The following is a 13,470-nucleotide window of genomic DNA, read 5'->3' as shown; positions in this document are numbered from 1 at the left end:
TGAAGTTATTGAAATGATAAAAATATTCGTGTTCAATGTTACTTTAAAAGTTAATATTTTTGTTTATGCGATGTAATAACTGTCGCATTGAAACTTCGAAAAATGATAATACAAATCGATTTGAAATAATCGATTGTTTTAACGTTAATCAATTTCGGAACAGAAAGTGCAACAGGATTTTTGTCGCATTCAATGACTTTTATTAAGAGTTTGTTCATATAATATACTTCAGGTTTAATTGTTTTGTTTATAGAATAATTGATTTAATTATTTCCGATATGCTGAAGATTGTATCTCTTCGTTTATTGGATACATCAAGATAAAGAAACATTTCAATTTAAAGAAACAAATTACATAAGTTGATATTTTTCGTTAAATTATTTCTCTCAAGAAAAATGATAATTCGATGGCTCGGATAAGCAAGTGTATGCGACACCATCATACTTTTCTTTCGCGCCTACTTTTAGGTCGATTATGGAGGGTTCTAAGGGACTCTACGCCACATCCTGAGGAATACGGTCGCGAGAAACTGCGGTCATCGAAAGAACTTGATAAAACCACAAACCGCACGATTGTCCTTGATAACCGAGTAAGTATATTTCAGTGAAATACTTTCCATTAGTCGTTTCAGTTGAAAGAGATAACTACATTATTTCCGTGGGAAATCTATTCGGAGAAGAGATGAGTTACAATTTCCGGGACATCTGAACGCAATAGGAAGTATTCTATTTTAAACGTCGGTGCAGAATACGAACCGCGGAATTTTAAGGTCTTATTTTCATGGGTACAACTGGACAAGAATTTGTTTTATTACAACCGCCAATACATAAATCTCGATAATACAAAATTTCATTTTTATGAAGACGATGTTACAAAATTTAATAATAATTTTTAGTAAGATTTTTCTTAACTTTCGAGAGTACTTAGAATAAACTTCGAATTAATTGATAATTAAAATTTGTTTCAACAATCGACGAATACCAATTGTAGATATACTTTCCAATCTTTCTAATAAAACATTTCACACGTACAATTACTGCATATACCTACATGTAACACCCATTCAACTAAATTTCCATAAAAAGGCATCATTATGAATCATTTAAAAGTAAATACCGTTCTCTTCTACAAAAACCCTTTCGCCAAACAATAAGATAACAAGCATTGTCAACCATTCACCATCCAAGTCCCCAGATGACAATTTCCCCTGAGCACGAGTTCACGCACCTCCGCAGGCAATCGAGCCCGAACGACGTGTCTAGGCGCAAGAAAAGGAGGGAGCCTGCTCCTTTGTGCTTTTTCTTTTCCAATAATGAGAAGGTGTCATCGATAGCATTTCAATCGACACGGCGACGGAATACCGAACACCACGGGCACTTATGTACGCCATCCTACCGAAGAAGGGTTCGCGTGCACCCTTTGTTCCACGGAGCGCGTGCACGCGGCACCGCTCGCATGATACGTACGGATGAGTCAGTGTCTGGTGGCGTTCAGCGCCGCTGGAGCAAAAAAAAAGAAAAATAAAAAGAGTAGCGGAAAAAGGAAAAGCTGTTGCGTCTCTGATATGTTGTGGACCGCTAACACCAAAATTTTACGTCCCTGCAACACACTGAAGGATTCCCCTTTGACTGGCTCATTGTCTGATCGGAGCAATAAGAACTTTTTGGAATTTTGATAAATATTTTTAGTTTCAAGCTGAGTTAGATCTGGATGGCTTGGGAGACTGGGAAGAGGATCGATTTGGGTGCCACAGATTCATGTTGCGTGTGATTTCTACCTGATTTCTACCTTTTGCAATTATTAAAAAGATAACAGATGTTTTTCCAAGAAATAATTAAAGAAATTAATTTAGTAATACGGAAACTGAATTTTAAGTCAATTCAAGTTTCAATAGATCCACTCTTGGTGTTTTTTCGGGATTGTTTGAAAAGAAATTATAAAATGCAAGATGGTTGCTGTCGACTAAAAATATTTAATAACATAAATAAGTTAACAATAGCGTAACGTAAGATTTCTGATGCCAAATAATTAATAATTATTCCTATTTACCTTTGCTACGAAGGAACAAATCATGTATAAATCGTTCAAGATTCTCATGGCGCGTAACGTGTTAAATAGCTGTTGTTCTTGGGGAAAATGTAACAGTCTCCCTTTCATCGTGGGCAGCGTGGATTTTCCAACGCGTGGCTCATGTGGTCACCAGGCGTTAGGCTCGCGCGACCGGAACAATGAAACGCGGCGAATACGATGCGAGTCACGCCGATCATGCGGATACATCCACGGCACGGACGGACGAGGCCGCATCGCGCACACGGATGCCCGCGGAGAGGACACAAAGACGGAAAGAGAAGGCGGAAACATCGGAGACGATTACAATAGAAAGAAAACGACAAGATGATAGAGGAAGAGTGGCAAGAAGTGAAGGGCAGGCGAAACGAGGGACAAACCGGAGGGCAGAGCGACGCATGATTTACGTATGTACAACGTCGATCCGGTGCATAATTTATCGATCGATCGATTGCGCATGAGCTGTTGCACCGTGCACGCGATTATGCATGCGCGACTCCCGAAGAGCACACGGGCAACCGCGCAATCGATCACTGTCCACCTCGTTCGATGACGTTAATGAGGACGATCGGTACTTAGCGATACTTTAGCCTGCTAGCCATTGCAGCCGATTATATGCATCGTTTGTTTATACAACGCAACGGCCAGATGATAATCTGTCCCGTTGCCACGGGGAAACTTCGTTGAACATTGTTGTGTGAAATTTTTAGATTGGTTGAATGGGTTTGTTCTTGGATCTTTGGGATTCGAAATGCATTGGGTCTGCCAGTAACTGATTCAGTATGAATTATTTCAATACTTTGACTGTCACGTCATCTGAATTCAATTGACACCATTTTTTCCATAAACTTAACCTGTTAACTGTGAAATTTAACTTAAAAAATCTCTCGTCTTGTAGGCAATAAACTCAAAAAATGAAGTGTGTACTCGTCAAACGCAGGACAATTCAATCACGATATCACATATCGATCAAGATTATGTCTAAGATCGATAAAACATTGACGGGACATTGTCACAGGACGCGCGTTGAACAAGTATAACGCGACTAACAAACCTGTCGGGTAACGAGTCGTTCGTAATTTCAGTTATTTGTTTATCTTCGAAATTGAGACATGCACGGATAAACGACGCATCGAAAACCACGGAAGGGATCCACGATCGATCACTGACACCCCATGTGATCACGTGAATGAGCATGATTGGCAGTCTACACCAACCTACCACGGTAGCCGTTTGAACTGTTCACGGGGAAGAAATAATCTCTTTACAGAAAAGAATTACGGCAAGGCACGAACTTTCACGCCGGCGGGTTTATTTAACGATGGTTACTTCACTTGACAGTTAATCAATCGTTTTATAAGTACATTTTAATGAACTTAATAATCTTTTTAATTAACGAAATTTGTTTTCATAGTTTACTTAAATAAATGATTAAGCTATAAATTATTATAGTTTATGTAAATAAATTAATAAATTATGGAGTATTATAGTTTATTTAAATAAATTATGAAATTTAAAGTTCGTTTAAGTAAAGTTCGCGATATTTTAAATACATGTTCAATAATTATTTCAACTAATTATGTACATTTTATACAAACATAGAAGAATTATAATAATGGGTGAAATATTCTTTAATTTCATCAATTAACTGTTTTTATGAATTTTGTAAAAGGTAATAAGAAACTTTAAAAATGTGAGGAGCAATATTATTCGAATCAAATATACATTTAAGGCAAAGGAATGGAAGAATGTTTTTGTAAGAAATTCGTTTTAAATTATGCTTATAAGTCATGCTTGGTCACAGAATGCAATAACAAAACGCTATACAGAAATGGTTGACTATAAATCGTTTCATTCGCTCGTTAATAATTATTTCGTACCTAACGACGCTTTAATTGCAATGTTATGCGTTAGAGAAAAAGAGAATGAAGTGCGTTTGCATAGCCAATGCAATTAGACTGCGAAACTTCGTGCATTTGTTATGATTTACGACTGTTGACGAAGCTCGGCGATAAGAATAAGGTTGGGGATTGTAAACAATTTTATAATCCTATTCCATATTGCACCATATTTAGATATCTAAAAATAACTTTGTTGTTTTATTAATTTATTTTAGTTTAAGACATACCATTGGTTTACTGCGCATATTTTATTAGAATTAGTGCTGTTCTAAATAAAATGTTCAACGAATAAAACAAGTTTGGTAAAGCTGAAAATAATAAATTTGTGTTTAATGAAAGTGAAATAGAAAAAATGTTAAATTTTTGTGAACATTATGAAAAGAAAAAGTAAAAGGAAATGCAGACAAATAATTGAAAATAAATAATTGGAGGCAAACGATTGAAAACAAGACTGAAAAATAATCAAATCGTTTCTAAGGCAACTAGTAATTTCCTAATTACAAACAGTATGAGAACCAAGTGACATTGTAGCCGGAAGACAAAAATGATTAATCTGTATATCCAGGCCACCCTTTATATGACTATTACAACGAGGAGCGGTGACTTTTGTCCGCAATTGGTCGAATGAATCTCAAACGTAGAGTTTGTACCGCGCATATCTTTGCCCATGGTTAAGTTATACGTCCACCCACAGCTTACAACGAGCTGCGCGATAATAAAGCTTCCGGTCTAGTCGCGCCAGCCGCAGGGACACAAAACAAAACATCGAGGGAAGAGGAGAAAATTATTATTCCTTTACCGCGCGGCGCGTGTAGGTACATACCGACGTAGGTACACGAACCGGATGTAACGGGTTTGATTTACCTCTCGTACACCTGGGCCGCCAACCCCTAACTGCAACCCTTAAGATAAGATTAGAAGCCACTTGCAATTTAGTATGCTTCGTTTCATCGGTAACGTATTAATGATCGAACAACTTTAACTCCTTCCCTTACAATTTTCTTCACGACTGTGCTTTATGGTAATAACTTTTTATTATTTATTGTTTTATTAGTAATAACTATTTTTTTATTATTTTCTAATAATAACTTACGAGAACGTAAAGAAATTTGTGATATTGTTCATTATATTATGCGTATGAACAAAGATACGTAGAAATATTTTGTTCATACGTATATCCATTTACGTAAAATCAATATTTTTATTAAAAATCTCTTAAATAACTTAACCCGTATACGATTGAATGCGTAGATACTACAAAAGTGAGAACTAGATGTATTTTGCATATCAATTTTCGTTGACGGTTAAACGCAGCGTAAAACGTTGTATGGTATACATACGGGTAATTTTACGGTTTCTGATCAGTTTTTCCGTTTCACTGTCGAAGAACACGAAGAGTTAAATGTTACCGCTTATAAGTTTCACTTTTCTGCCACATTGTCTTGTTATGACACTGAATGGTACATGCTGCAATTTAAGCTTCTAATATTAGGATGTCCTATACGTTTCTTTTGCTTTCTTCCTCTCTCTATAATGTTTAGTTTGCCAGAAATGATGAAAAGATAGTATTACAAAACTTCCGGAAAAATGAAAGAAGATAACAGATCAAACTGGATAATGTATAATTTAATAACATAACATAAAATATAAAATATTGTACACCCATTATGTACAAATGAAATGAAGAAAAACTTTTGAGACTACCTAATAGTATATTTTCTATTGTCTTAATGGAAATACTGTGTTTGCAGTTAATCGGCTACTTTATGTATAAATTTAATCAATAGATAAAGTCAGACAATGATGACACTAGCTTTATTTGCGGGATCATTTAAAGGTGTGCATCAAAAAAGGAATTAATCAAAATCAAAGCGTTTATCTAACTAGATCGCGGATATTTATACAGGTTCACACTTAAGATTTCTATACGAAAGAGGAAATTAATTAAATATTTTATTTGTTTAACATAAATTGTCAAGGATAAGAAATATTTTTAAATAATCTACTATTTTTCATAAAACTTAATGTTTATCCCAAAGTGAATTAAAATGTATTGTTTTTATAATAATATTCGTTTCTACACAAAACTAATCATTTCTTCCTACTATTATTATACTCCAAAATAAAAATAGGTAAGTAATTTAATTATTTTAATAACATTGCAGATGAAACAACTAACAATAATGTACGTATTTGAATACTATTTCGATATTATTTATTATTAAAATTTGTATTCATTTTTTGAGAAACTGAAAACTGTGTCTACCTGAATGATATTCGTTCTTCAAATGAACATAATGTCGACAGCTTGTATAAAACAAGAATTATTGCACTTTAATTATAAAAAAATTTAATCATACTTCATTAATGTTTCTGTTTTACTACATTTTGTTCGTGTCCTTAGCTTGCACAAAACACAATGACCGCCATCTAGCAATTAAGAGTAAAGAACAAAAACAAAGAAAATCAGAATCACATTTGCCACTCACCTTGTCATTCTCCACGAAATGTGTAGGTCTGACGTCAGCTTCTACATAGAACACGGAGTTCATTTCCCGGCGAAACCACATATCTGTTTCGCTAAAACCCGCGAATACGACGTCTCACGAGGAAAATCGAATTCCAGTTGTTTTCCGTTACTTCACCGATACCAGACTGCAAGCATTATCTCGGGCAGATGAAAAATTACAAAGATATCATTATCTCCGGGATTCCATCGACTCCGAAGTGTTTCGTGTCACGTATATGTATATGATCGAACAGCTCATTCATGAACGTTTAAGCCGACGAGTACACTTGTAAACGCATGCACAGGGTAGAACGAATTCAAGGCGACATGTTATCTTTCTCTTTTCCTTCGAAATTGTCGCCTGTTCTTTTGCGATGGTCTCGAAAGTGACATTTGTAAATAAGTTGTTTTCGCCACGGTGGCCCCATGAAAACTGGAAAGCGAAACGTTGATCGCACACCTCTCTCATTTGTATACGCAACGTGTTCCTCCCTCCCTTCGACAACCAACATCAATTCATTCCTCGCCTCTTGAGTACGATGGCCCTCCTGGCGGTCAATTAGCAGCTCCCTTAATTCGTTATCCGTTGAAAGTCACGGTGAAATAAAGCCGCATCGAGCCTGTCCGCAATTAATCCTGGCTGCAAGTGCAACGGCAATTAAAAGTAAGAGTACTGATTCTCAGTCACCCTCTTTCGTTAGCGTGGGGACGCCCGAGTCTATGGGAAGCGTAGATCAAAATTAAAGAAAAACTCTTTGATTTTTTAGTTTACAAGGAATGAAAAGTAAAAAAGTGGCGCAGTGAGAATATGGAGTTAAAAATATTTATACTTTGTGCAGGATTCGAATGAAACTATTAACATTTTCAATTTGGTATGAAATAAAAGTAGTTCTGTGAGTATTGTTTTTTGCTTTGAGGGAACTGTTATAAAATGTATAGTATTTACTGACACTTATATTCCATAGATTTTTGTGTAAGTAAGAAATTTATATATAATTATTGAAATTAAACTCTTACAGCTAAATTGTTAATGGATTAAGTTATTTTAATATAGAAAATAAATGATTTAAAAATTAAAAATTCGATAAATAATACTTATCCATAAAAATCAACAGTTTCATTTATGTTTGTTTTTTATTACTTGTAAACGTTTATACAAGCAGTTTTTCTTAAAGTTACATATACCGAATCCATTTTTCAGTCATAACATAATACTATTTACTTTGTGTATTTGTATACAATTTTTCAATAATAAAATTTAATAAATGTTTTTGAACAATAATAGATGGAAGCCAAAATTGAAGAAATATTTATTTTAACAAATCGTGTATAATAAAGCAGAAGTTTCGAAAGATGAAGAATTTCATTTGAATATTTTAAAATGAAAATTTGAATTTTACTTTTAATAAATTTCTCAAGAAATATTTTATTGAACAATAGCTAAATGTATAAATAAGTACTTAGATAAATACCTATTTGTTTCAATTAATTTTTATAAAGTACTGAATAGAATTCTGAAGTAAACTTCGCGTGCCATAATGTAGAAATGTAGCAGACTTCTTAGCGACATGAGGTTAAATTAATGTAAACATGAAAATTCCGTATAAATGATAACAATAAATTTCCGTTAAAATTAATTATTCAGTCACATTAGAATATCTTTTGAAAAATTACAATGTCTGCTGGAACGGAATTACTATCTACCGTGGAACCGCACCTCATACCCGGGTAAATATGATATTTATAATGAAATATAAATTAAATGAATAATATTTATTCGATCAACATGAAATTTTGAATAATGAACGTTATAGCTAATCTTCGTTGTAGGAATCGTTGTAAATAAATAAAATTAAATATCAGAAGGTAAAATTGTATATTTGAGATCCTTTTTCCATTTCCTCCATACCTCAGAATTTCATGTCAATCTGCGGGAGGTGCATTATGAAAGAATACCCTTTATATATTTATATTAATAAATATATTGTGCTTTTAAAAAATTAAATATATTTTGGATTTTATATAATACTTTGAAAATTTGCAACTGGCTAAAAGTATATAGATATTATATAAAAAATTATATTTGACTTTGTTTCATAAATTATTTTTAATATATTTTTCAAAAAAGAGAAATACATCTTCTTATTTCATAGATTAAGATAAACGTTCGTGTAATAAATTATAGTTTTATCCTCTTATGTACGATTTTTTAACAGTAAAATTAATAATTTATTTTAGATATGCTGGATACTGTCCTCAATACCGCTACAGGTGCGGTGAAACTTATGGTAGTATTACACATAAATTGCTTCTTGATCCCACAGTAAATCATGCAGAGACACTGATCTTATCAAATCGAGCCACCGATGATTACGAAGTAATTATCAAATTCCTTTTAAATAATCCCTACAACTAGAACTATAATTTAACTTATTCATTACACCAACTGCTACTATATATTAAAAATCATTGACTCTTAAAATAATAGGTTCAAAGACCGTCAAAAAATGACATAGACATTGTAAATTCTCGATACAAAAGAACTGATCCTATATTCGTTCATCCCCTCATGCCAGGCTACGAAGGTATCAAAAAGGAACATGTAGTTAACATTTTTAAAGCAGAAACGAACCTTTTATTTTAGGCTTTACACCAAGATTAAATGCTAGGAATGGACAAAGATATACTATACTTGCCACGGAAGGACTGGCAGAGTTTGAACGACAACAACTGAAAAATAAAGCTGCCCTTAATGAACTAAAAACGACGGTAGCTTTACAAAGTGGCCTCGGTGAACCACGAAATTTAGAAGATCGTCTGGTAAAAACTTTAAATTATCATAATATAAGTAATATAATAATCTTATTAAAATCAATAGAAATTTCTCTTTTATTATTTTTAATGCTTGAACTTTTTATTACCGTTACTAATACATGATTTTTATGAGCAATCTTCTCACTATCAAACTAAAATTCCACATAGTTAACAATCTTTTCTGTAACATTTAATATAGCTTATTAAAAGTCAATTCAAATTACCTATACTGTCTGTTCGACCCGATTGTGTGGGCGTAATGAGAAACTTATTTCTGGATGAACAACATGAACCACCTAGAGATCATTCGCCATCTCCTTATTTCATGGAGAATTCAAATCCAAAGAAATATTTTATTAGTCGTGAGTTTCCACTGTTGTTATTACCTTGAATTTGTCTTTAAATAACTACGCAATGTTTGTTGCAACTGTCTTTAAGATTCAACTGTTTGTTAAGCATTTAACCCCTAATGTTTTTATTTTAATTGAAATAATGAATTCAATAGATCTGATGTTACAAGTATAAACTACTCTCTGAATGTATACCAATAATAAATAATAGTATAAATGGATCTTACACACAGTGAACAACGAATGCGATATTCTTTCATTAGTGAAAATGTTAGAAGTGAATATCAATACTTGAGTAGATTATTAAAATTAGCTTCTAAACGCAACATAAACACAGTTCTATACACCATATAATATGTGAACTTTAACTGTATAACGTAGTGCAGGATAATAATATTCATAGTCCATATGTTTAGGATACGCGGGTCATATACCCTACGGATATGCACACTTTGGTGTATCAAATGTTCCTGCCACCAACAGCGCGTTAACTGAATTCACGTCTAATTATCGAAAACGTCAAAGTACAGAATGGGCACCGGTAACAATTTCACGACCTGATCCACCACTCGTAATTCAACCAACCGCGATTTACCACAAACACGTTGGCATGATACCAAATTACCTTGGCCATGTCCCGGGAGAAACATTTAGGTAAGTTAATTCCACTTTATAGCCTTAAAAAGTATAAATTTTTATTTATTTTATACAGATTTGGTAAAACTTTTGGAGCTGATACTAAGGATGCAAAGAAGTGGTTACGCGGAGATTTCTCCGTATAAAGTATACAATTTCGTTGCACAGTGCCTACAATTTTATAAACTGTAGAATATTTAAATATAACAGTGATTGCTAAATAATAAGGACTTTCGTAGTAAAAATATGAAATATAACGTTTTTGATAACTACTATTGTTTCCACTTCATCAAAATTTCAGCTGCTTTCTTTAAATTCTCATCTTTCTGCAAGAAATAAAAGTCCACTATTTGTATACAAAGATTATTGATGTATTATTGATATGCATATTAAATTTAGTGTTACCTTTATAAAACAATACCGAACAGTATCTTCCCCCAGGTGTTTATGTTCATCGCTATAAAATGCGGAAGGAGGAATTCCTTGAACTCCAACGTTTTTTGTCATCCACTTTGTGAATCGATAATCTTTATTTTCATCTGTTTCTTCCTCTAATTTAACCTTATTTTCCAAAGCAGACCAATTTGCTACCATAAAGTAACCACCTTCAGGAACTGTCGGCACCATTCCCACATCAGTAAGAAATTTAGCCATGTAATCCCGTTTAGGTTCCAGCTCTTTTGCTAAGCTCACAAAGTAACAATCTGGTTGACCAAATCTTGCTAATTCTTGCTCAAATCCAATAGCCACTGCTTCCTACAATATTAAAAATATGTAACACTAAATAAAGCTAATGTAATGAATTTGACTTTTTATTTTATGCATTCAACAGTTACTTGAATAGGTGTGCAACAGGTATATACAGCATTTTGGTGAACAATTTGTAAATTTCGCAACAAATTAGCTGGACCATAGGCCCATCCTATTTTCCATCCAGTCACACTGAATGTTTTACCAGCAGAACCAATGGTAATTGTACGTTCATACATGTCAGGTAATGTTGCTAAAATGTATTCAATATTTAATTAAAATATTCTAAGGATATTATTCCAATACTTTACAACCTACTCACCGATCCTAATGTGTTTGTATGGTTCATACACAATCCATTCATAAACTTCATCCGATATAACAAGTGTATTCCATTTCTTAGCTAAATTAGCAATAAACTGTAATTCATCTAATGTAAAAACTTTTCCGACAGGATTATGTGGAGTGTTAATAATTATTCCTTTAGTTTTCTCATTAAACAGATTTTCTAATTCTTGTTCGTCAAATACCCAGTCTGCTGAACTTAAAGGACCATTTGTATTTATCTTAAACAACAATCAATGTCTCATGTATATATCATAAAAAAAGCCTATGATTGTGTAAAATATATGTTTTCATAATATAAAACCTACTGGTTTTAACGCAATGAACCTAGGTACTCCACCAGCACTTTTCACCATAGGCATGTAGCAATCAAAAAAGGGTTCGATAATTATCCACTCATCGCCAGGATTTGTATGGCTCTTAATTGTACAATACAAAGCTTCATACGCACCCACAGTAACAATAACTTCATTATTTGGATCTAAATCACGATTCAAGAGCTTTGAATATAATTTGGCAATTGCATTTACTAAACGAGGATGACCCTATGGTAATTTTAATCTTTATAAAATGAAATAACAAACAAATAGGTAATAATTGCATTATACAATATATAAATATTTATCATTCTCTATGTGCCCAAAATACTTACAAATCCTCTAGTATATTGATTTAAAAGAGGATTTTCACTTATAGCTGTATCACTTAAAGCCTTTGTTACACTTTCAGGGGCATGAAAATCCGGAAATCCTTGTCCCAAATTCAATGGTTTATATTTTAAAGCAAGTTGAATGTATTCAACCCTAAAGCAAATTTAACTTTACTACTTATTCTATATAAATGTTAATATAATTACTTACCATACAGACTTTTCATTGCCTTTCAAAATATCAGGAAGATCAAACTTGGACATCATAGGAGGATAGTTTCTAATGTTCCTTAGTACGGGGAATGAAATTGATATTTTAGAATTAATTCCATTCATACAAATTCGAGCAAACATCTAAACACATATTTGTAAGTCATACATTATTAAAAAGTAAAAACAACACAATGGATAATTACACAAATGTTGTTTTTTTTCTTAATTTCTGAAAATTGGAATGCAATAGAATTTTACCAACTGTACTGAAATTTGTATTAAGTTCTAAATAAAGTTTAAATCTTATTAAACATTACATTTTTTACTGTATTAAATCTTTTGTAATGTATATAATTTGAACATAAGTTATGACACTTCAATTCATTTTACCTTTATGTAATAATAACTAAAATTTTGTAATTTCAAATCCTAACTAAAGTTTATATCAGTTTTTTATCTATTTACATACGTAAAGAAGTGACTCGGGAAAAAATAATGAAAAATTATAATACTCTGTACATTTCATTAACACATATGTTACTAGGAATAATTTATAAAACACACTTGAATAAGTGCATGTAAAATATGTATAGTACACAACATTAGAGTTAATCATTTTTAAAAATTTATTTTTATTAAAACATTGTTTAATTTACAAAGATAACAGATAAAAGGCATAAAACTTGTTTCAAATAACCTTTATAAATTCTTACCAGATTGACTGCAGTAACTTATATTACCTTATTTTACAGAATCTAATACAAAAATATAATTCTACAGTACTACATGCAACAATGAGCAGATATGTCTGATTTTTATCTAAACAGCACAGTTAAACTTATGCAACAAGTTATTAAAAAAAATATACAGTCTAACTTTCTAGTTTAATATGGTAATTTTGATGTGTTATATTGGCAAACTACATGCCATTACTAAAAATTCCTTAAAAAATTACAAACATTTGATTTATGAAATACAAATTTAAAAATCTACTTTGAAACAGATTTTATTTTTTATACAGAGATTGAAATAAGAGAAAAATAGTTTTATAAAACTCATGGAAAATTGAAATTCTGCAAATTATAATTCAAATTACTCATTTCAAATTGTTTATTATAATCGTTTTAATATTATAATAAAAGTTATTAGAATATTAAAAGTTTATGCTGAAAGAAATACAGTACCAATATACTACATACGTAAATATTATTAAAAATAGAGTGTATTTGATTGGAT

General features: G+C 32.2%; 3 protein-coding genes and 1 long non-coding RNA gene across 13 annotated transcripts in view; 2 read left to right on the top strand and 2 right to left on the bottom strand.

The window, feature by feature from the left end:
- The window catches only part of LOC116435228 (uncharacterized), a 91,230-nt gene extending 84,589 nt beyond the window's left edge, over positions 1-6,641 (bottom strand). Inside the window, exon 1 of one of the 2 annotated variants that reach the window (XM_031994604.2) lies at positions 6,458-6,641. In XM_031994604.2, coding sequence (XP_031850464.2) covers positions 6,458-6,538 — 81 coding nt within the window. In that variant the 5' untranslated portion in view covers positions 6,539-6,641. The remainder of the gene's footprint in view (positions 1-6,457) is intronic. The other variant, XM_031994607.2, reaches the window with a different exon arrangement.
- Positions 2,316-4,287, top strand: LOC143175099 (uncharacterized). Of its 2 annotated transcripts, none has more exons than XR_012999727.1 (2): positions 2,316-2,474; positions 2,966-4,287. It is a non-coding gene; the product is annotated as an uncharacterized LOC143175099 (long non-coding RNA). The 2 variants fall into 2 exon arrangements; XR_012999728.1 differs by having other exon boundaries at positions 2,326-2,474; positions 3,153-4,287.
- Positions 6,642-8,152: 1,511 nt separating the features above from the next.
- LOC116435164 (CIMIP2 protein CG18335) lies at positions 8,153-10,423 on the top strand. The gene is made up of 7 exons (XM_031994439.1): positions 8,153-8,205; positions 8,716-8,854; positions 8,966-9,062; positions 9,122-9,297; positions 9,491-9,653; positions 10,058-10,295; positions 10,354-10,423. The coding sequence occupies exons 1-7, from the start codon at positions 8,153-8,155 to the stop codon at positions 10,421-10,423; spliced, it is 936 nt and encodes a 311-aa protein (XP_031850299.1).
- On the bottom strand, positions 10,361-13,165 carry Kyat (Kynurenine aminotransferase). 8 transcript variants are annotated; one of them, XM_031994477.1, is made up of 8 exons: positions 12,932-13,165; positions 12,233-12,375; positions 12,025-12,175; positions 11,681-11,917; positions 11,350-11,593; positions 11,114-11,280; positions 10,683-11,033; positions 10,361-10,603 (listed from the first exon to the last, which is right to left on the bottom strand). In XM_031994477.1, exons 2-8 carry the CDS (start codon positions 12,373-12,375, stop codon positions 10,550-10,552), a joined length of 1,347 nt encoding a protein of 448 aa, XP_031850337.1. In that variant the 5' UTR covers positions 12,932-13,165; the 3' UTR covers positions 10,361-10,549. The 8 variants fall into 8 exon arrangements, with proteins under 8 accessions (XP_031850337.1, XP_031850341.1, XP_031850340.1 ...); XM_031994481.1 differs by having other exon boundaries at positions 12,233-12,310; XM_031994480.1 differs by having other exon boundaries at positions 12,233-12,310; positions 12,948-13,165.
- Between the last annotated feature and the right edge of the window lie 305 nt (positions 13,166-13,470).

The sequence above is a fragment of the Nomia melanderi genome, chromosome 11 (genome assembly GCF_051020985.1).
Source record: "Nomia melanderi isolate GNS246 chromosome 11, iyNomMela1, whole genome shotgun sequence".
Lineage (NCBI taxonomy): Eukaryota > Metazoa > Arthropoda > Insecta > Hymenoptera > Halictidae > Nomia > Nomia melanderi.
This window is presented reverse-complemented; position numbering and strand designations above follow the sequence as displayed.

Excerpts from the sequence above, each read along its gene's own strand:
- LOC116435164 (XM_031994439.1), top strand. The coding sequence starts at position 8,153 with ATGTCTGCTGGAACGGAATTACTATCTACCGTGGAACCGCACCTCATA. Across the intron at positions 9,298-9,490 it reads GAAATTTAGAAGATCGTCTG|CTTATTAAAAGTCAATTCAA; the intron begins GTAAAAACTTTA and ends CATTTAATATAG. Across the intron at positions 10,296-10,353 it reads GTCCCGGGAGAAACATTTAG|ATTTGGTAAAACTTTTGGAG; the intron begins GTAAGTTAATTC and ends TATTTTATACAG.
- Kyat (XM_031994474.2), bottom strand. The coding sequence starts at position 12,850 with ATGATTAACTCTAATGTTGTGTACTATACATATTTTACATGCACTTAT. Across the intron at positions 11,594-11,680 it reads GGTTCATTGCGTTAAAACCA|ATAAATACAAATGGTCCTTT; the intron begins GTAGGTTTTATA and ends TTGTTGTTTAAG. Across the intron at positions 11,281-11,349 it reads ATACAAACACATTAGGATCG|CAACATTACCTGACATGTAT; the intron begins GTGAGTAGGTTG and ends AATACATTTTAG.